This window comes from Dermatophagoides pteronyssinus, unplaced genomic scaffold (assembly GCF_027571235.1).
Source record: "Dermatophagoides pteronyssinus isolate colony J.1.1.1.1 unplaced genomic scaffold, Derpt_VIB-CSIC_2022.12 sq0003, whole genome shotgun sequence".
NCBI classification, from domain to species: Eukaryota; Metazoa; Arthropoda; class Arachnida; order Sarcoptiformes; family Pyroglyphidae; genus Dermatophagoides; species Dermatophagoides pteronyssinus.
The window spans coordinates 409,229-436,253 of NW_027461527.1; the positions used below are offsets into that span (position 1 = coordinate 409,229).

The 27,025-nt window shown below is 28.4% G+C and overlaps 10 protein-coding genes and 1 non-coding gene across 13 annotated transcripts; 4 read left to right on the top strand and 7 right to left on the bottom strand.

Moving 5' to 3' along the window:
* Positions 1 to 15: 15 nt before the first annotated feature.
* sip1 (septin interacting protein 1) lies at positions 16 to 6,695 on the top strand. 2 transcript variants are annotated; one of them, XR_012847331.1, is made up of 4 exons: positions 16 to 236; positions 310 to 519; positions 586 to 4,261; positions 6,252 to 6,695. XR_012847331.1 is itself a non-coding variant. In XM_027341115.2 (3 exons), exons 1-3 carry the CDS (start codon positions 119 to 121, stop codon positions 2,730 to 2,732), a joined length of 2,481 nt encoding a protein of 826 aa, XP_027196916.2. In that variant the 5' UTR covers positions 20 to 118; the 3' UTR covers positions 2,733 to 3,803. The 2 variants fall into 2 exon arrangements, 1 of the variants encoding a protein (XP_027196916.2); XM_027341115.2 differs by lacking the exon at positions 6,252 to 6,695 and having other exon boundaries at positions 20 to 236; positions 580 to 3,803.
* On the bottom strand, positions 3,020 to 3,760 carry Vps2 (vacuolar protein sorting 2). Its single transcript, XM_027341107.2, has one exon. The coding sequence runs from the start codon at positions 3,758 to 3,760 to the stop codon at positions 3,020 to 3,022; it is 741 nt and encodes a 246-aa protein (XP_027196908.1).
* LOC113791446 (U2 spliceosomal RNA) lies at positions 4,240 to 4,434 on the bottom strand. The gene has a single exon (XR_003474788.1). It is a non-coding gene; the product is annotated as a U2 spliceosomal RNA (small nuclear RNA).
* gish (casein kinase I gish) lies at positions 4,773 to 8,847 on the bottom strand. Of its 2 annotated transcripts, none has more exons than XM_027341060.2 (9): positions 8,539 to 8,847; positions 7,918 to 8,465; positions 7,731 to 7,841; positions 7,498 to 7,646; positions 7,198 to 7,432; positions 6,800 to 7,125; positions 6,690 to 6,749; positions 6,248 to 6,564; positions 4,773 to 6,125 (listed from the first exon to the last, which is right to left on the bottom strand). In XM_027341060.2, the coding sequence occupies exons 2-9, from the start codon at positions 8,042 to 8,044 to the stop codon at positions 6,077 to 6,079; spliced, it is 1,374 nt and encodes a 457-aa protein (XP_027196861.1). In that variant the 5' UTR covers positions 8,045 to 8,465; positions 8,539 to 8,847; the 3' UTR covers positions 4,773 to 6,076. The 2 variants fall into 2 exon arrangements, with proteins under 2 accessions (XP_027196861.1, XP_027196863.1); XM_027341062.2 differs by having other exon boundaries at positions 7,498 to 7,643; positions 8,539 to 8,842.
* Positions 8,848 to 10,928: 2,081 nt separating this feature from the next.
* On the bottom strand, positions 10,929 to 12,472 carry Uba5 (Ubiquitin-like activating enzyme 5). The gene is made up of 3 exons (XM_027341104.2): positions 12,281 to 12,472; positions 11,745 to 12,218; positions 10,929 to 11,674 (listed from the first exon to the last, which is right to left on the bottom strand). The coding sequence occupies exons 1-3, from the start codon at positions 12,470 to 12,472 to the stop codon at positions 11,135 to 11,137; spliced, it is 1,206 nt and encodes a 401-aa protein (XP_027196905.2). The 3' UTR covers positions 10,929 to 11,134.
* A 335-nt stretch (positions 12,473 to 12,807) lies between these two features.
* On the top strand, positions 12,808 to 15,443 carry LOC113791334 (centrosomal protein of 120 kDa-like). Its single transcript, XM_027341102.2, has 2 exons — positions 12,808 to 15,240; positions 15,299 to 15,443. Exons 1-2 carry the CDS (start codon positions 12,857 to 12,859, stop codon positions 15,441 to 15,443), a joined length of 2,529 nt encoding a protein of 842 aa, XP_027196903.1. The 5' UTR covers positions 12,808 to 12,856.
* On the bottom strand, positions 15,355 to 17,196 carry LOC113791336 (uncharacterized). Its single transcript, XM_027341103.2, has 2 exons — positions 16,147 to 17,196; positions 15,355 to 16,062 (listed from the first exon to the last, which is right to left on the bottom strand). The coding sequence occupies exons 1-2, from the start codon at positions 16,936 to 16,938 to the stop codon at positions 15,568 to 15,570; spliced, it is 1,287 nt and encodes a 428-aa protein (XP_027196904.2). The 5' UTR covers positions 16,939 to 17,196; the 3' UTR covers positions 15,355 to 15,567.
* A 146-nt stretch (positions 17,197 to 17,342) lies between these two features.
* Positions 17,343 to 20,528, bottom strand: LOC113791333 (nuclear cap-binding protein subunit 1-like). Its single transcript, XM_027341101.2, has 5 exons — positions 18,452 to 20,528; positions 18,284 to 18,387; positions 18,121 to 18,223; positions 17,784 to 18,062; positions 17,343 to 17,706 (listed from the first exon to the last, which is right to left on the bottom strand). Exons 1-5 carry the CDS (start codon positions 20,384 to 20,386, stop codon positions 17,593 to 17,595), a joined length of 2,535 nt encoding a protein of 844 aa, XP_027196902.2. The 5' UTR covers positions 20,387 to 20,528; the 3' UTR covers positions 17,343 to 17,592.
* A 17-nt stretch (positions 20,529 to 20,545) lies between these two features.
* Tcs6 (Threonyl-carbamoyl synthesis 6) lies at positions 20,546 to 20,980 on the top strand. The gene has a single exon (XM_075825087.1). It carries the CDS (start codon positions 20,678 to 20,680, stop codon positions 20,978 to 20,980), a length of 303 nt encoding a protein of 100 aa, XP_075681202.1. The 5' UTR covers positions 20,546 to 20,677.
* PIG-P (phosphatidylinositol glycan anchor biosynthesis class P) lies at positions 20,973 to 21,416 on the top strand. Its single transcript, XM_027341105.2, has one exon. The coding sequence runs from the start codon at positions 20,973 to 20,975 to the stop codon at positions 21,399 to 21,401; it is 429 nt and encodes a 142-aa protein (XP_027196906.1). The 3' UTR covers positions 21,402 to 21,416.
* Pez (protein tyrosine phosphatase non-receptor pez) lies at positions 21,378 to 26,887 on the bottom strand. The gene is made up of 4 exons (XM_075825077.1): positions 26,069 to 26,887; positions 22,455 to 26,002; positions 22,110 to 22,383; positions 21,378 to 22,049 (listed from the first exon to the last, which is right to left on the bottom strand). Exons 2-4 carry the CDS (start codon positions 25,928 to 25,930, stop codon positions 21,561 to 21,563), a joined length of 4,239 nt encoding a protein of 1,412 aa, XP_075681192.1. The 5' UTR covers positions 25,931 to 26,002; positions 26,069 to 26,887; the 3' UTR covers positions 21,378 to 21,560.
* Positions 26,888 to 27,025: the final 138 nt, after the last annotated feature.

The window sequence follows — 27,025 nt, forward strand, 5'->3', positions numbered from 1 at the left end:
TACATGCATGTACTATATGAACAGCATCGGCCGATCTGTTTTTTTTGATGCATGCATTTTTTCTGTTTTGTTTTATTTTGTTGAAATTTTTATTTTTAAAAAGCAGATAAATTTCATCATGGCCAATAATGATGATGATGATGGTTTTATTAAATTTGAAATAACCGATCAAGATTTAGAATTTGGTCAAGGAAATCATCGTTCAAAACGAATGACTAAAAATCAGGCTATTTATGGTATGGTATTATTTGAAAATTGTAATCTTTATTTTCCTCATTTGTTCTATTTTTTTTCCTTAAAAAAACCAAGGAATATGGGCTGAAAGTGAAAGCGATGATGATGATGGAGATAAAAAACAACGAAAAAAACGTACCGATTATACATCTTCGGTTAGTTTTGTCAAAAGTGATAAAAAACTTCAAGATGAAGTCAAAGATAGAAAACCATCATCATCGAAAACGAATGAATCTTCAAGACAAACACATTCGAAAAAGAAATCAACTAGATTCAGTGGATTAGGTAAGTGGTTATCATTCAACAAAAATCAATATTGATCATTGTGAAATTATTGTTTTTAAGGTTCAGCACCATTATCATCATCAAACGCAGATGCTGACTTTGGACATTGGGAAATGTATACCAAAGGTGTTGGTAGTAAATTATTGCAAAAAATGGGTTATCAACCAGGAAAAGGTTTAGGTAAAAATCTCCAGGGTATAATCGAACCGATTGAAGCGAAAAAAAGACCCGGTACTGGATCGATTGGTCTTTATGGTCCTGAAACGACGGCAAGAAAATTACGAAAAGGTGTTGAGGATGATGATGATGATGATGATTCCGAACAAAAAGATCAACATAATAATGAGAAAAAATCTATCAACGAAAAAGATTGGAAACGTAATGATGGAATGAAAAAAATCAAAACAATAAAAGTTTATGAAAAATCAACCGATGATATTATTCGTGATAGTGTTAAAAAATCATGGTCAAATCAAAATGATGATTATCTAACTGGTATGAAAATTATCGATATGACTGGACCACAACAACAAATATTATCCGGTTTGACCAAACTTCATCAATCAAAACCGATCAAACCAAAAGATGATTATCGTATAACTGAATTTAATACTCGATTTGATATACCAGAATTACGACAAAATATGGAACGACTGATAATGTTATCGGAAAAAAATCTAGTTAAAAGAAAACGTGAATATGATCGTAATTGTAATCAAATTGAAAATCTAAACGAAGAACGTGAACGTTTGATTGGATTGGATAATGTTTATCAACGACAATTAAAAACAATACAGGCAATCGAAACATTTATCGAATCATTGGAAGAAACGAAACATGATCTATCATTTGAAAAAGGATTGGAAAATTTTGAAAATTTTTTCACTAAATTTTCTACCGAAGAAAATGATGAACTAAAACGACAACTTCGATCATTAAAATTCGATACAATTATTAAATCAGTATTTGGACCGATAATTCGTCGTGAATTACGAACCTGGCATCCATTCGATAATTTTGCCATGGATTATTCTGGTCATTTTGAGCGATTACGTTCATTAATATTGAAATCAAAAACATTTGAATTAATATTATGGCAATATTGGTTACCAATTGTTAGTCGATCTATGCAAACAATTTCATTGAAAATACAATTTGAATCGATTATTGCATTTGTTGAAAAATGGCAAAAAATATTACCCAAATGGTTATATGAATATTTTATTGCTAATAGTTTATTACCAAAAATGCGTTCCGAAGTTGATGATTGGAATCCATTAACCGATACAATATCGATACATTCATGGATTCATCCATGGCTTCCAGTATTGTTGACAACAAAAACTTCCACCAATAATAATTCCGAAGATGAATTAAATTTTCTATTCGAACCAATCTATGAAATAATACGTTCAAAATTATCAAATGCATTAAAAAATTGGCATCCAAATGATTGTTCAGCAAGATTAATATTAGAACCATGGAAAAATGTATTTAAAGAATCATCGATGCAATCATTTTTAGAACAAAATATTGTACCAAAATTAGAACACACAATGCAACAATGGCAACTAAATCCTAATCAACAATCATTAAATGAATGGAATTGGCTAATACAATGGTCATCATTATTATCATTGAATACGATTGTATCGATTTTGGAACGTACATTTTTTCCTAAATGGCTTAATGTTCTATATGTATGGTTAAATTCAGGTGTTGCAAATTTTCAAGAAATTAGTAACTGGTATCAAGGTTGGAAAACATTAATGGGTAATGATCTTATTAATCATATTATTGTAAAAGAATTTCTACGTAAAGCATTAATTATGATGGATCATGCTGTTAATCTGGAAACTGGATTGAAAAGTTTTATTTCCTATTATGATCCAAATGTTAATATTCATAATCAACAACAGCAACCGTCGACGACAACTGCAACGGTGCCACAAACACCACAGCAACCACCACCACAATCATCGATTATTGATGATCAAATAAATTTCCGTCAAATGATCGAAATGAAAGCGGCTGAAAATGGTATAATATTTATGCCATTAGCTAATCGTTTTGAAAATGGTCATCAAATATTTAAATTTGGTTCATTTTTAATCTATATCGATAATCGTGTTATATTTCAGAATCGTTTTCAAAATGGTCAACGTTTATGGTTACCTGTTGCACTTTCCGATTTACTTTCAAATCAAGTTTGATTTTTCTTTAGAGAGAACTGTAAATAGATTTTTATAAAATAAAAATTATTTATTTCAAATATCAAATTGTTATCATCAGTTATTTAGTTAGTTAGTTAGGATCAAATTATTGAAAAAAAAATGGGAAAAGAAAGTTGTGTAATCGATTGATAAGTTTATCATTTTTTTTTCTTTTTAAGAAATTGGAGCAAGAATAAAAACAACAGCAACAACAACGAGGGTCAAAAAAAAAAATTTTTCAATAAATTGTTTTGGTTTATTCATCATCAGAATCATGGATGATCTGATTATCCACGTCGAAGATTTTCTAAACGTGCTTGTAGATCAGCATCAGCATCATCTAATGGTGCACCACCACCGCCACCAACACCAGCACCTCCTCCACCAGGAGCACCACCAATGCCAACACCACCGGCACCAATAGCTACTGGACCTTGTTTACTTTTAGCTTTTTCTGAATTTAATGTGCTATTTGCAGTTGGTAGATCACTTAATTTTTGATTTAATTGTACACCTAATTCATCAAGAATCTGTGACACAACAGCATCCGATTCTTCTTCATCTTCTTCATCACCAATAACATCATCGATTACATCGCTCATCATCTCTTCTTTCATATCCATCATGTCGGATTGTTTTTCAAAATCCTGCATAATACGTTGAATTTGTGGTAGATTCATTTGACGATTCATTGATTGCATTGCTTTTGTTACGCCACGCATTGCTTGTGCCATTGCATTCTGTGATCGTAATGTTTGTATTTTCAATGATACGGCCTGTATATTTGCACGCATCATAATGAATTTTTTTACATAACGTCTGGTACGAACTAAATCTTTGGCCATAATTTTTACGGCATCCATTTGATTATCTTTAGCCATTTTTTTAATATCCGATATTAATTTTTTTTCTTGCATTTCCATTTTACTGCGTTCACGATCAAGATCACGCATCGCTTTGTTAAGGGCACGTTGATTTTGACGCATCATTTCTTCGGGCGTCTTACGTTTACCGAATAACCATTCCATTTTTGATTGATTGATTCAGTCTAACTTTTTTTTCGCTGATATTTTTAAAGACACGATATTATAAAAAAGATCACAAAATGTTATTGTTGTCGTTTTGTTGTTGTTGCTGCTGACGATCCAAAAAAAAAAAAACATTCGATGAAAACAATTGAAAACGTTCATAAAGTACGTTTTGGACAAAATAATTTTTTTCAAATTTTTTTTATGGAATTCAACAGATGATACTTGAATTGAATTGAATCCTGCAATCGCAATCTGCTTTTTAATTTGAAAAACAATTTCAACAAAAAATTTATTCAAATTTCAATCATTGATCATCAATTTTTGATCATCACACCAACACAAATCAGATTTTACAAAAAAAAATCTCAAGAATGAGATTCATTTTTTAACCCATAGTCATAGCTGAATGATGCAACATCTAACATCACTTAGACTATTTCGTTTAATTGTGCAACCCTTTTATTAAATTTTTTAAAAAAAATTGGGCCGATCCTGGAGGTAAGTGCAATTCCAGGCCAACCCGTGGCAAAGGTTGAGCACAGCTCACACACTTCGCCTACCTACAAAAATTGGTTTAATATCTTGACCCTCGATGAGAGTCGTATCAGATATTAAGCTGATAAGAACAGATACTACACTTTTGATCTTAGCCAAAAAGGCCGAGAAGCGATAACTTTTGGTTAGTTCCATATGGAATATTTGAATTATGAACAACATTATTTCAATTACAGTTTGTTTAAATGACAAATTCATTTTTTCTTAATTCAATTTCAATTAATTTGAATAAAAATGATCATTTTTCATTTGATAATAAGTTTTTTCAAATATTTTTGCATAAATTTTTTCAAATCAAATTAATCGAATGAAGGATTAATCATTATAATTCATTGTAAAGGTCAATCTATAATCAATGACGTCATTCAAAAGGGTGTAGATTCCCCATTTAAAAAAAACCACGATCACAGCACCATCTAGTAATAACAATTTGAAATTCAGAAAAAATTCAAAATTCATTAATTAATTAATTTTATTATTAATATTTACAAAATTTGTAAATGTGTAGTGTGTGTGTGTGCATCAATTGATCATTTGTTTAGGGGAGAGATTGACATTTTATAATTATTTTTTTGAAACGGGCCAAAAAGATGTAAAGATCAAATGATGATGATGAATTGATAATTGGGAAAATTATTGATTTTGAAGATTTGATTGTTTTGAAAATTGATTGATTGAAACAGTATGTACGAGTGTGTGTGTGTGTGTGGATAGAATATTCTGTTGTTGTTGTTGTTGGTTTTTATTTATACACAAGAATCTTTATCTTCAGAAAAGAATCATTATCATCCACATTTATATTAATCAATTAGAAAAATAAAATAATAATTTTTTTTGTTTCTCTTATTTTTTTCATTTCATTCAAATGTATTTTTTTTTTTTTTGAATGAAAGAATTTCCAATAATAATTAACAATTAATAATTAAAAAAGAAAACGACAAGACAAGTTTTACATAGGCCGTGTATGTGTGTGTGTGTTTGGTTGATGTTTGTTTGTTTAAGAATGAAATGATAATGACATCATGATGAATTGGATTGATTGAATTTTGGATGGGAATCGAAGAAAAAAAAAATCAAATTATAGTTGTTGTTGGTGGTTATGGTGGTGGTAAAAGCAAAATAATCCGAATGTGAAGATATTTTTAAAACAATTTTTGTTTTTTTTTTTAAACGAAATTTTGAAATGATAAAAATTATTGAAATTTTTTTCTCTCTCTTTGTTTTCAATTATAGCAGCATCATTAGTAGATATTTTTTTTCAACATCATTATCATCATTCTTTCAAATCGCTGTTGTTGTTGGTGAAGGCCGTTGATTTTGTTTGTTTGTTTTTGCATTCGAAATCAAATCAATTAGTTTAATTAATTAATTAAATAATTAATAATTTTTTTAAAAAACAGGTTTTCTTTTAAAAAAAATTTGATTTGTTTTTGATTGCCCATTTCTCATCTTCTTTTTTTCGTTGGTTGCTGTTGTTGTTGTTGTCGGTGATGACAAAAATGATTTGGCCATGAATTAGATTGATTGATTGATGATCTATTTTGTTGAAACAAAAAACATTATTGATAAAATAGTAAAAGTTGAAGATGATGATGATGATGAATTATCAGTGTGTGTCTTGCTGTGTGTTTGTCGATGATTTGAATTTTTCCTCAATTCCATCTTGATATTTTTGTTTTCTTCACTGTGTGGGTGGTGTTTGTTTGTGTAGTTTTTTTTCACATTTTTTTTGCATTCACGAATAATAATTCATTTCAATCATTTCCTTAACGATTTGACCTTTTTCTTTTTGCAAAAACAACAACATCTAATTTAGTTTTTGTGTCAAGAAAAAAAAAGAATAAAACAGAAAAAATAGTTTAATTAGTTAGTTGATTTGTTTTTTTTTGTTGTTGAAAAATTTCATTATAAAAAATTCATTTTATTTACTTAGTTTCCGAAACAGCATCAAGCTCAATTGGGCCAGTAATTGGCGTATTTGAATGACCAGTAACAGGATCATCATTTGTGAGATCACCATTTGTTGAGCTAACAACTTGAACAGAACCACCGCCCAAGCGTTCAGTTGATTGAAGACCCGATGAGCCTAATAATTTTACACCACCTGGATTTGTATTGCTCATTGGTATACGAATACGATCATTTGGATCACGATTATTAGCATTATTGCCAGATTTTTCCGGTAATGGTTGTCGTTCGGACCAGGCATTTTTACTACGATCCGATTTGTTTACATTTGATTGTTGCTATACATTTCGTTTCAATCATAAAAACAAACAAACATATCGGACAAAAAAAAATAATAAGAAATTCAGACAATCAATCATTATTATATAGATTGGCAAACATTCAAATAAAATTCATTCATTACCTTCAAGTGTGAGGAAAGATGTCGATCTCTTACTGAAATTCTTGGTTCCATCATTTGCATCTATGAAAAAAAAACATTAGCAAAAATTTAAAAAAAAATTCAATTCTAACCTGTTGTTGTTGTTTTTCAGTCCAATCATAAATTCCATCATTTTTATGTCCTTCACGATCAAATAATTTAACAAATAGATTACGTAAATATTCATAATCAGGTTGTTCGAAAAAATCCAAACGACGAACATAACGAAGATAGGTAGCAAATTCTTCCGGATATCCTTCACAAAGTATTTCAATCGGTGTCGATTGTTTTGTTTCACCAATTTTGGCATAACGTTCTTTTAATGTATCAGCTTTTAGACCTTGCCATGGAAGACTACCACGTAAAAAATACATAAACATATGGCCAATTGCTTCAAGATCATCACGTCTACTTTGTTCTAAAAAAAATCCAATCAAATGAATTGATTAATTTAAAAAAAAACACAGGATTTTTGTTTTGCTTTGCTTACCTTTCCCAAGATGAGTATTAATACTCATATAACGTGCCGTACCAGTTAAACTTTTATGCTCTCTATATGGTATATGTTTTCCAGTTTCTGGATCAATATATTCTTTGGCTAAGCCAAAATCAATTATATGTAATACATTTGCTTTACGTGAATTTGGTTTGCCAAGTAGAAAATTTTCCGGTTTTACATCACGATAAATTAGATGTTTTGAATGAACATATTCTATCCTGGTAAGCTGTATTTTCGTTAAACAAAAAAAAACAATAATCAAAATGATAATAAATAAAAACGATAACATACAATTTGTAATGCGATTTGTATAACGGTTTTCACTGAGAATTTACGATCACAGAGATCAAACATATCTTCAAGGCTTGGACCAAGTAATTCCATAACCAATGCATTATATTTTCCACATGAACCAAAATAAAATAATTTCGGTATACCTTCTATCAACACCATTTAAAGAAAAAAAACAGGTATTCATTAGTATCATCGAAAAAAACAAAAACAGAAATGAAAAAAAAACATACCAACATTGCCCAGAATTTTATAGAAACGAAATTCTAAATGTAATTGTGGTGCTTTTGATTTCATTGGCTCCAATTTAATCGCTACATGTTCATTATTATAAAGATTTTTACCTATTTTTTTTTGAAGAAAATTTTCAACAAAAAACAAATATTAACAAATTCGTTTCAATCCAAAAAAATAACTAACCTAAACGAAGAACACCAAAATTTCCACGACCAATTTCTTTACCAACTTTGAAATTTGGTCCAACCATCATAACAGCATCTGAACTATTGTTCGTACTAGACGAACTACGACTTTGTGATGAATGCATTATTTATTTAGATTATATTTGAATATTGCACAAACACAGATATTTGCAATATCGAAATTTAAGATTTGTTTTTCGTTGTTGTTGTTGTTGTCTTTGTTTTTCAATATTTAAACAGACAAGATGAAAAAGTGACAAAATTATTTGTGTAACAAATCTTAAGATTCAAATATCCAACAACAGGAAAAAAACCAGAGAGTTGATCTCTTTGTGCGAGTGGTGTGTGTGTGTTTGAATGTTATTGATCTTTTTTTCTCACCACACACTCACACACACCACACAATCAGACAAACACACACAGACAGTCTTGGTTGATTGTAAAAAAAAATTCTTATGGAAATTATCGATGAATTTGCTGTTGTTGTTATTGAATGAAATGAACAGAAGAATGATTGATTGATTATAGATGATGAAATATAAATAACTATAGCCACAAAAAAAAACAACAAAATGTAATGAAATTCATATGGATAAAGAAATATATATTGTGTACTTACCAGGAAAATAACTAAACAAACAAACAGATAAACAAAATGGATAACGAAATGATGATGATGATGATTTGTTGAAGATTATCGTTGATGCGTTAAGAATTAATCAATTCTTTTTTTCCAAAAAAAAACATTAAGAATTCAATAATGATGATGATGATGATTCGATAATAAAAGCCATTTTTTTCATCATCAAGAAAAATTGATTGATTAATTGATCGGAATTAAGTGATGAAATTTTTGTTGTTTTTTTTGGTTCAATCTGTATGAATCACGATTCTTTTGTTGAAAATATGTATGGCGTGTGTGTGTGAGCTTGTATTAATTAATTAGAAAAAAAATTAATTAAAAAATAAAAAATAAAATCAGGATAAAATCAAGGAGCCATATACAACAACAACAATAAGAGGTATACAATAATATATTATCATCATTATTGGTAATAGTGTTGTTGTATAGTGTGTGATCTGTGTTGATGGTTGATCTGGGTGATAATCATAATCATCCAACAACAAAAAAAAAATTATTATTAAATCAAATGAGTGAGTGAAAAAGAGAAAGAAAAAAAAATAGTGAAAAGCAAGTATAGTAAAAATTGTCCTAATGAAAATGATGTGGTGAAATAATCATGATCCATGTCGTCGTCGTTTGATTTGGTTTGATTTGATCGATGTCAATTTAGGAGAAAATAAAAATGTTAAAAAAAATTAATTTTTTTCAAATTTCAAAATCAATCAATTTTTGTTTTACCTAAGATTTGTTTTTTGAAAGTTCGATTTTTTTTCAGTATTGACGATATGATTTTTTTGTTTTGTTTTGTTTCGAATGAAAGAAAGAAAAACAGTAATTATAGAAAATTTGATTCGATTTTTTTTTGTAGAATCCAGAATCTTTTATTTATTAAAAAAACACAGAAACACAATGAAAATTGGATTCAATTTGATCAATCAATCAACCAACAAACAAAAAAAAAATCAATCACACAACAACAACACAACGAAAAGGCACAAAAGTTGATCATTTGAGAGTGAATAGAAAAAAAAATTGAAATTGATTCTTCTCTGGTTGTTTAGAATTGAATATCATTTCTTTTTTGTTTATTTAAAAATAAAATGATACCTGAAAAAAAAGAATAAAGAAAATTAATGATTGAATAAAAATAAAGTTCAAAGTTCAATATAAAATACCATTGATTATCAGAAATTTTTCAAGAGAAATGATTTTTGTGATGAAATTGGCTTCACAAATTTGATTTTGTTTTGTTTTGAAACATAGGATTAATGAGATTGATATTGTCGTTATTTCATCTATATTTTTGGTTGTAATTCACCTTTGTTTTTGTTTTTTGTTGTTTTGTTTTTGTTGTTCATATTCCTCTCATCCTATATCTCTTTTTCTCTCGCCACCATCAAAACTCTATCATTATTATCATCATCATTATCACCATCATAAATAAATATTTTCTTTTTAAATAAAAATTTTTTTAAAAAACCCAATGATGATAATGATGTTTTTTATTTGTTGAAAGAAAAAAAAAGATAATCAAAAAAAATGTTTCAATTCAATTTTCAATCAACAACACAGACATATACAGGGCATTATACATATGCGGCCTCGCCAAAAAAAAAGATCATATACACAACATAGACACACGCATACAACAACATCAACAAAGATCAGAGCTCGAATCGAATCATCATCATCATCATCATCATCATCATCATCATTGGTTAAAGACAGACAGACCGACACATTGAGTGATATATAAAAATAAATGCTAGCAGTATTTTATCAATTTTTGATTGGTTAATTTTTTGTTGTTGTGAGTATTATGAATGAATATATGAAAAGGAGGAGGATGAGGAGGAGGAAGCAAAGAATATTATCATTTTTTTCTTTTTTTACGTTAAGTTTTAGTCATAATCGATTGTTTCGAATATCTATCAATAACAAAAAATTGTTCCGTATATTTATTATGCTAAGTAGCAGTGGTCAAGATAAATGTTGATTTTTATCGAAAAAAAAACATATGTTTAACAGTGATTTTTTCCATTGTGACAACAACCGAAAAAAAGACAATAGCAGGAAAAAAAAATACCAATCAAAAAATTGTTTCGGGAATGGCAAACGTAACCGTAACCTAACTCCAAACAAATGAAAAAAACAACGAATGAGCCGATACCGGAGGATTTTTCATTGGAAAACGTTAAAAATGAATGAGGGTGAGAAATGAAAGAAGAGAAATTGAGTTTGGGGAAAAAGGGGAGGAAAAAATACAAGACCGAATAACAACCGAATCACAAAGGTGAAACTTGTTAAATGGTTGTTGTTGTCGTCATCATCAATCGTCGTCGTCGTCGTCGTATTCGTCATCAAACAACAACAAAAAAAATTGGTTTAGGTTCATATCCAATGTTGTTGCTCTTTGCACTTTTTTTATTATTTGAATACAGAAAAAAAAGAAAGAAAATATTTATCCTTATGGTCGTCAGAGTGAGCTCGATCCATTTGTTCAATTGATTCGATTGGATTTGATTTAAATATTTGAAACAAAGGAAACAAAATTTCAATATCAAAAATAAATCTTTTTTGACAATTTTTTTCAAAGGTTTTTCATCTGTTTCATTAATTCTTCCAATGAAACATCATTATTCGATGTTTGATTTGTTGTTGTCGATAATTCATTTTCATTGTTAGATGTTTGTCGTGTTTCATATGCATAACGAATACCTTCAGCAACATTTGTTTGATCAATCGATTCAATATTTGATTCATCAATTACCGAAATATTCCATTCATTATCATCATGTTCGATAACATCTTCTTTGTTATCATGGATTTTTGATTGTTCTGATGATGGTTGATTAAGTTGTTGTTGAATATATTCTTTTTGTCGACGACAACAATTCGAATCATCACAATTTGGATTTGGTTTCATTGACATTTGTGGAAAAAAATCATTTAATGCATTATAGCCAAGATAATGTGTAACATCACCAAATTTTAGTAAAAATTTTAATGAATTTTGTACAAGAAATCCGGCAATAATACCCATTGTTGTTGGTAAACTTGCAGCACAAACACCTTCTTTTTTCAATGTTCTTTCATCGATTTTCGATGCAACAATCAATGGTGGTGCACACTTCAAAAAGTGGGAAAATATTGAAAAAATTATAGCAAGGACATGAAAAAAAACAAAAAGAAAAACTTACAGCAAAACAAGCCGTAACACCCGGTTGGATGAATTGTATATGACCGGAAACAGCATTTTCCGAAACACCAGATTCAAACCATGTTTGTTTTAATTCATTACAAGCTTGATTGATTGCCATTCTTGCTTCAAAATTATCAACACAACTTAATACTAAATCTACAGGACCATTTTTAAGATTACCGGTCAATAATGTTTGCATAAAATGATCAAAATTATCAACAGTTGTTATATTATAATTATAAATATCAATTTTAACATCTGGATTAATAAATTGTAATGTTTCACGTGCTGCATGAACTTTACTTTGGCCAGATTGATTTGGTTGAAAAAATAATCGATTCATATTTGCTAATTCAACTTTATCATAATCGAATAATATTAATTTACCAATACCACAACGTGTAAGCATTTCGGCTGTTACACTACCGACACCACCAATACCTACAATTGCAATGGTAAAATTACGAATTTCCTTGCAAAAAAAAGCAGATTAGCTAGCCAAAGATTTTTTAAAATTCATTCAAAAAAAAATACCTCATAATTTTGAACAATTCCCATTCGTTTTAATGCCATTAAACGGCTATATGGATTCGAATCATTAACAACATCGCTCATTTGTTCGATTTTTTCACGGCCACAGCCAACATTTTGTTTGGAACATTTTAACAATTCCAATTGTTGTTCCAATTTTTGTATCTGTTCTTGAAGTTTTTCAATCGTGGTCATTTTAATGATGATAATTTGGAATGATTTGTTTTTTGAAATGAATGTGATGTGGCAAATCGTGTTTGTGTGTGTGTGTGTGTATAACGTGAAACAAACAGCGCCGAATCGTTATTTTTTCTCAATCAAAGACAGATGTTGTCGAGGATACAAAATGATCAGGTGTTGATCATTCTCATTCGAATATTGATCCAGTTTTTTTTGTTACATCACATAACATCATTTATGAAAGGAATCGAATTATTCTGCGCCACTTTTCTCCCCCTTCTCCAGAATTTGTGTTTGACGCATTATCCACGAGACACATTCGATCGATTTTGAATTAAGAAATTTTCTTTCGAAATAAAATTTTCATTTTTAGATTAAATCATTTCAAAAGATTATGCAATGACCTGTGAAATACTAATCAGTATAAGTTTAGGTGATAATTTTCCACTAAAAGATGATTATCTACTTAAAGAATGTAAAACGAATGCAATTTTGGAGGCAAAATTTAATGATGAATTATTACAAAGTGATCCAATTGAAATTGATTCAATAAATCCCGAATTAGCAACCGAATTAGGTTTTCGTATTAATCGTAAAGATTTTCATCAATTTCGTACCGAACGTAAATCAATAAAATTACAATGTTTTGTTGAATATTCTACACAACCAACAGATGAACAACGACATTTTATCGGTTATGTTGTATTACATTTACGTGATGCACAAGATTATACTCAACAACCAAAATATAAATGGGTTGTATTATTGAATCCAAAATATAAAGGTTCATCATCAAAACGGCCACAATTATATCTAGCATTGATGGTAAATAAAAATGAAAATAATGAAATTACTACGCCAATCGCTGCTAATATTGATAATATGGAAACATCATTGGAAATATCATCATCATTACAATGTAATCAATTTAGTCGTTCGATTAAAAAAGAAGGTAAATCATATTTTTTGGATTCAATAATGATGAGCTACAATGATTTTAATACAAATTTGGCAATCGAAATAACAAATAAATGTGTTTATATTTGGAATAAAAATATCTGTGATAAACATGATTGTCAACAGATATTTACTATTCATATACATGTTAATCGTCCAAAAAATTTGAATAATTTATTATTATCAACAAATCTGGAATCAACAATCGATAAACAACAACAACAACGACAAGAATATTTTTTTCGTTATGTTTTATTTGGTAAACAAATTAAAACCGATTCATTTAACGATATTCATGATTGTCAAGATTTTCATCCACATAAATATTCAATAAATTTACAAACATTTAATAAAGATATGTTACAAGAATATTTTGAATCATATCCAACTATTGAAATACAATTTTGTTCATCATCAAATGAATTAATTGGTTTTGTTACTATAAATTTATTGAAATTATTTCAACAAAATAATGCATTTATATATGGAAATTTTGTTATCGTACCGGAAGAAGAATCTGTTTATGTAAAAGATCCATTTCCAATTATTAATTTACGTTTGTTTATGTTGAATCAAAATCAAAATGAAACATTTGTTGAACGTCCAATTGATTTTATTAATCATTATTATATTGCTATTGATCTTCGTACCATACAATTAAGTTCAACAAATAATGAATGTCAAATATTATTTCAACCATTTTATCTACAATTTTCATATGCATTTTTCGGTGCAACCGATCCAATAAAAACATATCCATCTATAAGATTTTTGCGTGAATCACCTGAACAACAAATAACAATACCACATGGTTTTTGTGGTTTTAATCTGGCAACTACTTATGAAAAACTCCTCTATACATTTGAAAATCTACCTCTTATTATACAATTAATTTTAGATGAAGATAATACACTGCTTGGTACAAGTGAAATTGATTTAAAATGTTTATTGAAAAAATCTTCAACAAATCAAGATGATAATAATTCAATAATCAATGAATCAAATAATGATACTAATGATAATAATCGAATATTGAATGATAATTTTATTCAAATTGATGCTGCCGTTTATGATGAATTAAGTGATCAAATTTGTGAAATGCAAGTGATAATGTTTATACAGGAATTATTTGATACCGTCCATGATGATGATGATCATGATTCATCATCAACAAAAGCATTTATTCAATCACAAAAATCAAAAAAACATTCCATCCCTAATCGATCACAACAACAACAATCGATTGCTCAACAACAACAAAAACGATCAATTGAAGCATCAAAATCATCGATAATGACACAATCATTATATAATGATTCAGAATTATTTGAATCATCATCATCATCAAAATCCAAACAACAAATCGATCTGATTGAAAAAGAAAAACAATTAAATTTATTATTGAAAAAATTAGATGAACGTGAAAGAATTTTATTTGAACAGGAAAAAATTTTAGATCAAAAACAAAAACAATTTAATAATATGAAATATATGAATCAAGAATCGGATTTAGAATCTGTTTTGAATAAAGTACAATTAGATTATGAAGAAAAAATTAATCAATTAAAAATAAAAATAAATTCATTAGAACAGGAAAAATTTCGTTATCAAGAAAAAAATTATCAATTAGAAAGAAAAATGAAAGAAAAAATTTCCAAAATTCGTGAATTAGAAGCTAAAGTTTTTGAATTAACACAATTAAATAAACGTAAACAACAACAACAACAAGATCATACGGCAATGACAACAAGTATGGCAACGATTAATAATAATAATAATAATCCAAGACGTATTGTTATACAAAGAGATTTTCAACCATCATCCGAGTAAGTTTTGTTTTTATTTCATTTTTAAGTAAATTAATTTTTTTTAATTATTATTTAGAAACATTGAATCAAATGTTGTAAATATCAATAAAACAACAATGAAAACATCGAATCTTCCTGTACGTTCAAAATCAATACAAAGATCATCTTTATTATGTGGTCAACAATCAAATCAACCATCAACATCGAAAGAAAATGTTTAGCAATGTAAAAAAATTTTTTTTAGAAAAACTTATGTTTTAGTTATAAATTAATTATATAAACAAAAATCATTAATTATCGACAAAATTGGATAAATACTAGTCACATACACATACACACATTCTTTTAGGCTGAACTTTCACTATTATTTTGTAGATTATAATTATTATCACCAGAAAATAATGAAAATAATCTTCTAAATAATTGAAACATTATAAATCCAATTAATAAAACAAATGGTAAACCAAAACCAATTAATAAACAAATAATAATGATTGTCATTGATGTTGAAAATTGTGCCTCATTCATCGGTAATAATGATAATGATAATGAAAATTCGATTGATGTTCCATTTTTAGCCAAATTAAATTCACTATCATCTTCGGAATTTAGACGAAAATTGGCCAATTTTATTGGATATGATTTTTGATAATCAAAATAACCATTCAACGCTGATGATGATGGAATCGTTGTCATATTTATAATTATTGGACTAATCACTTTTAATGATGTAGCAATTTGTTGATTATGATCAAAATAGGCAACAGGTTTCCAACCAATAAACGATGATCGTGTTTGATTATCAATTTGATCAAATGAATCCATTTCATAAAGATAACGCTATAAGTGTATAGGATATACAATTGATTTTTTTTAGTGATTAGAAAAAGATTTGATTTTTTTTTAAATTAAAGATAAACTTACCTGAAAAACACCAGGTGTATATTCATCATCCATTCCTGTAAATTTTTCAATATGACCATTTAATGGATGACCATCCAAAATCGTAGTTAGATTGGCACAGATTTGTAAACAAGTATTATTTTTTTGTAATGATTCTGGTATGAAAAGATTATCAATTTCAAATAGTAAAAGATTACCACCTTCAGTGTAAATTAATTTTGGCAGTATTGTTTCACGTCCTGAATGGCCAGATATTTTTAAATGAAAATGAAAATTTCCAATATCAGAATTATTATTTGAAAATATAGCTTCAATTGATGATTGATTATTATGACGTTCATTAAAATTAACCGACCAATTTAATTGATCAATAGGAATATTATAAAGTAATTCTTTGGATGTCATATTAACAAGAAATAAATCGGACAATTCAAATCCAAAACTATTTCTTATTGAACCATTATTAAAATTAATTGAATGCATTTTATGTTGAAAAAAATTCAACCAATCAATCGTTAATTTAGCTAATGGATCAGTTTCGAATAACATTATTGATGGTTTATAACCATTATTTGAAAATATCCATAAATTATGATAAGTAGATTGTGTGATATTTTTTTCATCATTTTTATCATCGATAGCATCTGATCGAATATAAACAATATGAGTATTATTACAATCTTCATCATTATGATGATTGCATCCAGGATTTTGTTCCATCGATAAAATTCGTTCAGCTATGGTTAGATGAATTGGAAATAGGAAAATTCCAACAGCAACAATAATCGATACGAAAAATATTGAATTGGCCATTGCTTAAACCGATGATTTTGATTTATGATGAAATGATGTTGTTGTTGACAATTAGAAAAAAAATCTAAAAATGACACCAAATAATCTTTCTGTCACGATAATGGCAGAATGGAATGAAATTTTTTTTATTTTAAAAAAAATGGGTGTTACATTTGATCTCTCTACCTTAATAGGATTTTTCTCTTTTTCTTCTATTAAGGGTTATCACAAATCACAGAAAAAATGTGAAGCACGTGATTTGCTATCAATTAAAAGTTTATTGATTTCCGATAGAAATTTAATCAATGTGTGGTGGTATTATGCAGCCTACAATTTACAAATTTTGTCAAAAAAAAAGATTTAAAAGAAACACCACTTAATCTTGAAAAAAATACAAGGATATAATATGTCGCCCTTGTCGAGTGTAATTTTTAATCGAAAAATTTATTTATTTTTCCAAAGAAAATGACGCATATATATGAGATATATAGATAATGAATGAAATCCAAAATAACATTAATCAATTTGAGAAAACAAATCCAATAAAAATTGAATTTAATTATCATCATCAATATTATAATGGATGGTCTATTTCCAAATGATTTCTCACCGAAGCCTATAGTGTGTAAATAGGTGAATGATTTTGAAAAAAAATTTTCTTAAATCAATCGATTTTCAAGCATGAAGATATAAAAATTGTTTAAATATGGCCAAAATATTTGAATCAACATCGTTGGTAAAAAGTAATGATTCATATGTATCCTGATATTTGAATATAAATTGATTGTACTGGTTTAACAAAAAAAAGGAAAAAATGAATGATTATTTGAATCATTATCAATCAAATGATGTATAAGATTGCTTACCAAGAATAAAACTTCTTGCAAACGACTCATTGTCCAAAAATACCAATAATTACGAAAACTTTTACCTTCAGCTTCACAACTTTGAATATGCTCGGTAAGTATCATGATGAATCGTTGTAAAATGATTAGGAATAGATTTTTCTGTTCCGATTGTAATGAATCTAATTTTTCTTCCAATTTTTCAATCGTTTCATAATTGATGGATGCTGTTTGCGATTGTTCTTCTTTAACCGTTGATGGTTCATCACTCACCATCGGAACACTACTATCTTCGTTTGACTAAAGACGAAAGAAAAAAAATTAATTAAAAATTTAAATTAAAAAAAAATAAACTTACCGCATTCAATTTTGTTCGTGATTCTTCAAGTTCTTTTGTACATTTTTTAATATTACGAATTGTTCGTTTGATTGTTGAATGTAATATTTCCCACATGTAAAAACTGTATTTTTTCATTTAAAATTAATAAAAAAATTTTAAATTAAATAAAAGTGAAACTTACTTCATAAATTCTTCAGAATTTGCTTTGGAAAATACCCAAATAGCTACATTCGAATATTGTAAGACTTCGGATTTCATAAGTTTATCAATCAAAATGACCATCAACTATATTCAAGGATAAACAGTTTAGGGAATTAGTTTTGTTTTGAATTTTTAATAAGAAAATTACCTGTTGATGAGAAGTCCAAACATCGAATATTGTATCCAAAATCCAAATCTGTGATTCATCAGTTTGTGATAATTTTTTCAAAACTTCACGATATTTAGCTATGAATGCAAATGTATGTGTCATTGATTTGGATGATACATTTAATAATGATGTAACAAATATTTCAATTTTCATCTTCAATAATGTTGATGAATTCATTGGAAACGATTTTTGTTCATTTTCATCATCATCATCATCGTCGTCGTTAATTTCATTTAAAATATCAATTATTTCATCCGAACTACATTTAGCTCGTAATGCATCAATCATGTTGCTTACATTTGAATTTGTATATTTTGGTTGTTGATCATCATCATTATCTTTTTTATCATTGTTTGTATCATTATCACCATTATCATCAATAGTTTGTTCATTATCGATATCCATTTTTTTATCTTCTTTTGGTTTAAGAAATTTATTCTTCGGTTTAGCCATTTCGGGTGCTAATTTATGAAATGTTTGTGGTACACTTTCCAAAACTTTTGCATGATATGATAAACGTAAACAATATCGTAATGTTTCGGCAATAAATTTTGGTTTTGGATGTAATGGTTCATATTTTAATGCAATACTCCAATCATCCCAATTCCAACGAAATTGAAAATTACTTAAATGATAAGCAAACCATGATGCAAAACGATTAATACAGGCTCCATTCATTGTATCTAATCGATCAAATAATAATTCAACAGCCTGTGCTAATACCTGTGGAAATGTACTTGGTTGTAATTTACAAAGATCCAATAAAATTGATCCATAACAAATTTCCGGAAATTTTGATTTCGGTAATGCAAACATTTCACCAAACATAACTTCAACAATTACATATTCTAATGGAATTTTCGAACCAATCGATAGATTCAAATAGTTTAACATACCGGTAGCACAATCTTTACGATCAAAACAATTTAGATTAAAAATCCAACGTAATGTATCTTCGATTATAAATCGATCAATAGAATGAGATCCAGGTAGAATACTACGTTCCGGACAATCAGTATAATCAAATAAACGAAATACAACTTGCGGATATGGATAAATATTCGATGATTCATGTGTTGGTGGTTTAATTGAACTAACATTATGTTGTAATGCTTCACATAAAACATTATCAAAATGTATGTATGGTCGATAGATATGATGTTCAATCCATTTTTCTTCACGAAGTTTACTTATTTGATTCCAAATACAACCAAGATATTCTTCCTGTGGATGTGGATTATCTGAATGCCAAACTTTTAATGCAGAATGATATTGTGTTTTGGTTCGTTTTGCCATATAACTATCGATAGTGTTTAATATTTGATCTAATTCTTGTTCTTTTTTTTCATACAATTCTTTACCCACCCAAGGTAATGCCGATAAAACAATGAATACAAAATAATCTGAACGAACCTGTGGTATATTATCTTCCATTGTTACATCAACAAGATTTTCAAACAAATTGATCAATGAACCACATGAAATAACACGAGTATTAACTAAATCGGCCAAAAATCGAACCAAAAAACGTGCATTTTCATACAAACCATTTTTCAAATGATTTCGTAGATTGACAATCAATTTTTCAACTACTTCACCACCAAACGAATAATTTCTTACATTCAACAAACCGACCAATGTTGAATAGATACAAATTTTATGTGGAAATTCGACAACACATTCACAGAAAACATCAACAATGCGAGTATTTTTTGGAAGAATATCAAAGTTAAAAATATCGGCCAAATCTTCAATATTCTTATCGATCGATGATGTTGATTTTTCACCAATTTTAACAATCAATTCATCAAGTTTATCTTCAATCGATTCTTCCGATATCGAAAACGAATCGAAACGTGCTTTCTTTTCGAATCTATCTTCATGATCTACTTCTTGAAATCGTCGTTTGAACATGGTCACGGTGTTATTTTTTTTGGTTTGTTTGTTTGTTCTCGTTATTTCAATTGACCCAAACACGCGATTATTGAAACAATCACACAAACTTTGCCGGATCGATTGAATTCTCGAACACTCGTTTTTTTTAAGCGCCGGCTATTTATATTCAAACAGCGTGACAATTGTCGAAATAGTTTGATGAAATAGTTTTGAAAATGATCCATGCTTTTTTGATGATTATTATTTCTTGTCCAACAAAGATTAACCGTTAAAAAGATTTTTTTTTTGTTTCTCCGAATACATCGATCGATGACATCCGAAAAAGAAAAGAAAACAGAGTTCACGGCAACTATCGTGATACCATTCGAAACTGAACAACAAGCTCAAATTGTTAGTAAAAGTTTAAATGTTGATCTGAAACATGAACCATCACGATTATCATCATCAATGATAGCTAAAGAGATTTGTGATAATCAAAACGAATTACAAATAAAAATTGTAACAACCACATTAAGACATTTACGATTACAAGTTAATTCGGTTCTTGAATTTACAATTTTATTAATCGATACAATTGATCGATTTGATTTGAACAAAAATCACGATGGATGATCGAACCGAATCGATTGGATCATCATTTCCAGCTCCAAATATTGGCCGTTGTATTTATGGATTTGTTTTATTTCTAGTCTCAATTGTTTCATTGGTAATCTATTATTTATGGGCATTCATTCCAAGATATCTAATCGAAATGACTGGCATTACATATTTTCCATCCAAATATTGGGCCATTTCAATACCAATATTTTTCCTGATGTTTATATTATTATTCGGTTTTGTTCTGTATCCTGCCATTAATCTATTTCTTACACCATCATTAACAAATGTTTCAACCATATATGATCGATATTATTGTAAAGCAGATCTTAAATCCTTTAATAATAATGGTGATTGGAATCAAGGTATACCTCATATTAAGGATTTACCATTGGATTTTGTTTGTCAAAAATTGTATTTGAAAAAAAATTTTTGATTTATATTTCTTTTTTTTGATAAATAATTTACATTTCTTCTTATTCAATAAAAAAAATCAATTTCATAAAAAACAATTTTAAAAAAATTAAAAATGACGAATGAAAACATTGTATGCATTTTGATTCTTGAGATAGATAAGGTGAGGTGTAAGATTAATTTAGATAAGCCTGGAATTAGATAGATTTTGTGAAAGAACCTGACAAACAAAACGAAATTGTTCACAATGTTGTACACTAATCATTCGTTGAAATCGTAATTGTATTAATGCTTCGGGTACATCAATTGGTTCGGAATGTTGATAATCATCAAGACATTTAAGTAAGGCATCGCATAATATCATGACACCACTACGTCCAACACCAGCACTACAATGAACAAGTATTGGTGGTAAAATTGGTGGTTTTTGCAGCAACGAACTAGATGAATGTCGTTTACGTCCAAAACCAGATCCATCACGATTATTTTGTCGATAAATGGCATCCATTTCTGATAAAAATGTAAGAAAACTTTGTAAATCACCCGGAATAGAATGATCATTCCAATCAGTATAACGAAGATGTGTAATTTGTCTTCGTTGACCATTATGCGTTAATATTAATAAACTTAACATATAAGTCAATGTTTCGGCGGTATATGTACAGGTAATCTAAATTTTAAAAAAAACTCTAAATTAATTTATTCAATTTCTCAAATCTATCAATTTTACCTCATAATCACCAAAACGTAATGTATTTTTACCTGGTTCACTTGACAACGGTAAATAGATATAACATTTTTGTGAACCAGATTCGGTAAAATTCGTAACCATTACAATTAGATTGATATGTTGTTCAAAAACCATTTGCCAAAAATCTAATGTTGTATTTGGTAATGGTCCTTGTGCAGCAATATAATGCTGTTTCATCGAACCGAATTTCATTATAACATGTGATGCATTAATATAGCCATGTTTATTATCTTTGGTTGGTGTTAATTTAACACTATGAAAAGTTCAAAGTAAAAAATAAATTGAATAAGTTTTGTAACAGAAAATATTGTTAAAAATCCTTACCGATTTTCCTCATATGGCAATATATCACGAAAACGATTTTTTAAAATATTTTCTGCCAACGATGCTGTCGTAAATTTTGCCGTCGGATTCATTCGTGGTAATAATTCAAATTCTTTGGTAAAATCTTGATCAACAAAATTTTTGTCAAAAACAAGTATTCGTGAATTGGCCGTTATTGTTTTTGCTGTTGGCATCATTGTAGAATTATTTTTTTCCATCGATAATTTGGATGTTTGTTCAATTTTTTTAGCTTCCATATTGATAAAATGTTGCTGTTGTTGTGGATTGATTGTTTGCTGTTGTGATTGATTTTGATTTATGGCAATATTATTATTATTATTATTAATCGATGTTGCAAGGACATGATCATGATCATTATTGACATCAATTTTTGTCATCATCATTGTTGTTGTTGTTGTTGCTGTTTGTGATTGTAAATGTTGTTGTTGTTGTTCAATATCATTGACAGTTGTTTCGGGCAATTCATCAATTTTTTGTGAAATTTTAGAAAATTGTGACATTGTCATTTGTTGTGTTGGTCTTGTCATTATTTGATTGTCATTTATCGTTGTTGTTGTACAATTATTATTATTATTATTATTGTTAATGTTTACATTACGAATGCCAATATTATTCGAATCTAAATGTTCATTCGAATATTTTGTACGTTTTAAATAATATGAATTTGGTGAATATGATGATAATGTTGATGAACAACAATTATTATTCTGATGATGATGATGATTATGATTATTAAATAAATTTGGTTCAGATCCGGTTTTATTCTGTGACCAACCGGAGAAAAATCTAAAAAAATTTCTTGTTTTACTAAATTTCTTTTCACCACCACCAACACCACCAAACATCATTATATCGTTAGGATAGATTTGTAAATTTGAATGTTGTTTATTGAATGTCAAATCTGGAACACTTGTAAAATATGGTGGTTTTTTCATTATCATTGATTGTTGTGGTTGTGGTTGATTAATAGGAGCAGCATGATGATAATGAATGGCGTTTCCATTCTCAATATTATTACGATTGTTATTATTCAACATCATAAGCATTCCTGTACCATTATTATTTGATTTGATTACATTTGGATTATATTGTTGAATCAGCCTTTGTTTTTGTTGCTGTTGTTGTGATAATGATTGCTGTTGCTGCTGTTGTCCAATAAACATCAATGGATTTATTGTATTCAAATCGGGAGAACTTGATGTAAACATTCCGGATTTTTGTAGACGTTGATGTTGATATGGTAATTGATTGGCCGGTATTGCCATCATTGTTGTTGAAGAATCTTCTTGTGGATTAGGCGGTAATGAACAACGATGATTTGATGTTGATACAGATGATGATGATTGTGATTGTGATTGATCGATAGCTAGATTCGATAGATCTGTATAATTACGATATATATTTTGAAACGAAGGTTGTTGTTGTTGTGATGATTGACGTTGTTGATAATGTTGTTGCTGTGGAAATGAAAATGGCTGACATTTGACAGGTGAACATTGATGATTATTTGTTGGATGAAAAAGATGATATTGTTGTTGTTGTTGTTGACCCAATGATAATGATGATGATGATGAATTAATCTGTGTATGACTAGCTGTTATGCTATTATTACTTAAACCTTCTTTCATCATCATCATCATCATCGTTGAATTTCCTCCAATTGTTCCTCCGGTAGCTAATCTTGATGGTATCGATGTTAAACTTTGACTCATCATATTCTTACTCATCATTGAATATTTATTTGTTAAAAATGTTTCATAATCCGGTGGCATACGATATGGTGGTAATAATTTTTTTCGTTGTTCATATGTCAAATCATTTAGATTTGATGGATTTTCATAAATTGGAATATTTTTTGTTATAGCTGCTGTTGTTGGTGTTGCTGCTGTCGTAGTTGTTGATGAATCAGTCGACATAATCGTATCATCCATTTTAAATGGCTGTTGTACATCACCACTGTTATTATTATTATTATTATTATTATGACTAAGTTCACCTGATTTAAGATTATATTGATTAATAGCTGTACAATTAATCTGTATATGATTTAAATCAATTGGTTCAATTGAATTTCGTTTATTATATGATAAAATATTATCCAAATTATCATGATTCAATGATGATGATTGATGATGATGATGATCCAAATTAACAATGGTAGTAGTAGTAGTAGGAGTTGCCGTTGTTGTTGGTATCACATCAATAGTTGCCGAACCAATTGTTTCATATACAGATTGATTATTATTGAAATTATCTACCATTGTTGTATGATCAGATATCGGTGTTGATTGTTGTTGTTGTTGATGTACAGAATTATTTGAACCATGATGTTGTTGTTGATGAATATATAATGTTGATGGATTCAATAATTTTGATGATGATGATGATGAGGCAGATTGAATCGGTTGTTGTTGTTGCATTATTGAATCATTATTTCCAATCAAATGATGTTGTATAGCTAATTGTTCAGCTAAAGAATTTGTTGCTGTTGTTTGATCATTTTGTTGATTTACCTGTGCATTCTGTATACCTTTCATAAAATATTGATGTTGTTCAACACATGTTTTCCAAATACAATTAGCATAATCACTATCATATGTTGAATAATTTTTTGAATATTTATCCGTAAAACGTTCAATAGTAAATACTTTTTTCTGATGCATTAGATTAGCAATATCCATCCATTTAAATAATTCCAATGTATTATTATCTTGATTGACAACAAATATTCCACGTATACAAACACCAAGACAAACATCTTGCCCGGTACTTAGATCACGTGCTGGAAAACCTTCCTGTCCATATCCTTCACGACGTTGTGCTTCACTTATATAATAAATTTCAGCTACACTTGGCGGTACACCTTGTAGATTACGATAAGCATTTATAACACATTCAATCAATACATCACGAGCAATTTTATTCGTTATCATTGATTTTGGAAATAGGTTAAAATTATTTAAATATTCAACCGTATGACGTTCAGGTGAATAATCACCAAATTCTGCTTGTAAACTAAAACTAGCCAATAGAATAGCATCATCACGACTACAAGCAATACGGCCATCAATAACTAAATTTTTCATTGCATAAAAATAATGAAAACGGCTTACTTCATCGGATAAAAAATGAAAATTCGGTACAAAATATAGTAAACGAAAATATAGCCGTATTTCTTGTGCATATTTTGATAATTGTTTTTTAACCGATTTTTTTAAATCAATCCATTGATCAACCATTTTTTTCGATCGAAATAATAGACTAAAATATTCTGGTTGTTGAATACCGATTTTTTGACAAACATTTTTTAAACATTCTTCACCCGTACTTGTTGCAAATAATGTACATTCAATACATTCATTTGTTAATAATTCAATCGATATAACAAATAAATCTTTACTTGCAACATTATATTGTTGACTTCGTTTACCGGGTAAACGAAAAATAAAAGGCATTTTTTAATGATTTGTTGTTGTTGTTGTTGATTTGAATTATTAAAGAAAATATTCATAGCCAAAGTTGTTTTTCTATGGACGAAAAAAAAAGATTCAAAATTTTAAAATCGACAACAAAAAAATCTTAAAAATACAAACCTTTTTGTGTGTATTTGTCATTGAAATAAAATTTTGAGAAGAAAAAAAAATTTCACAAAGATATGATTAAGATCAGAAGCAATAAAATACTTTAGTTTACGACAATAAATATGTATTTCGTTCTCTCTTTTTTTTCTACATTATTTAAGAAATTGACGAAAAACAAAATATCATCAACAGCAGATGTGAAAATACTCAACATAGATGATGATGATCATCATCATCAGATGATTGATGGATGGAATGAGATAAATGTATAGATAGCATCAGGTGGTTAATTATGATTTAATTTCTATTGAAATTCTTCTGTTTTTCCCCAGTAAAAAAAAACTACTACCACAGTTTGAATGTGCCAAGAATTTATGATGAAGCTCGATTTTTTTTTCTTCTTCTTTGTAAAATTTTTGTATTTCACGCTCTCAATGTTGTTGTTGTTGTTGTAGTTCCCGTTGATAATGATGATGATGATTCATTCATTCATTGAAAAAAAATTTGAATTTGAATGAAATTTTTTGCTTTCATAACAACCAACAACAAAACAAAAAAACACAATTCAATTCATTCAAACAGTTGTTTTGTTGTTGTTTTGTTGTTGATTTGTTTTTCTTCTTCTTCTCGAATTATTTGTAGCACCTTTTGATAACGATGATGATTATGGTGATGATAATGAAACTTGACTTGGATAACTTGTGGCAGGTGACTTTTTTTTCAATTAAAAATTCCAACTTTTTTTCTCCTTCTTCAATGATAACGATATACCTGCCCATGCATGCATGCATGTATGCATGATTATATAAGGAAAAAAAAGCTCACCAAAAAAAAAAAAAAAAAAATGTTTATGCTGATAATGGCCAATTTGTTTTGATACCTGTAAAATTTTCAATGTTGTTTCGATTCCAAAAACATAGATGACAGCAGTATCTTGGATTCTTGTTTTTTGAGCCAAAAAAATTTTTT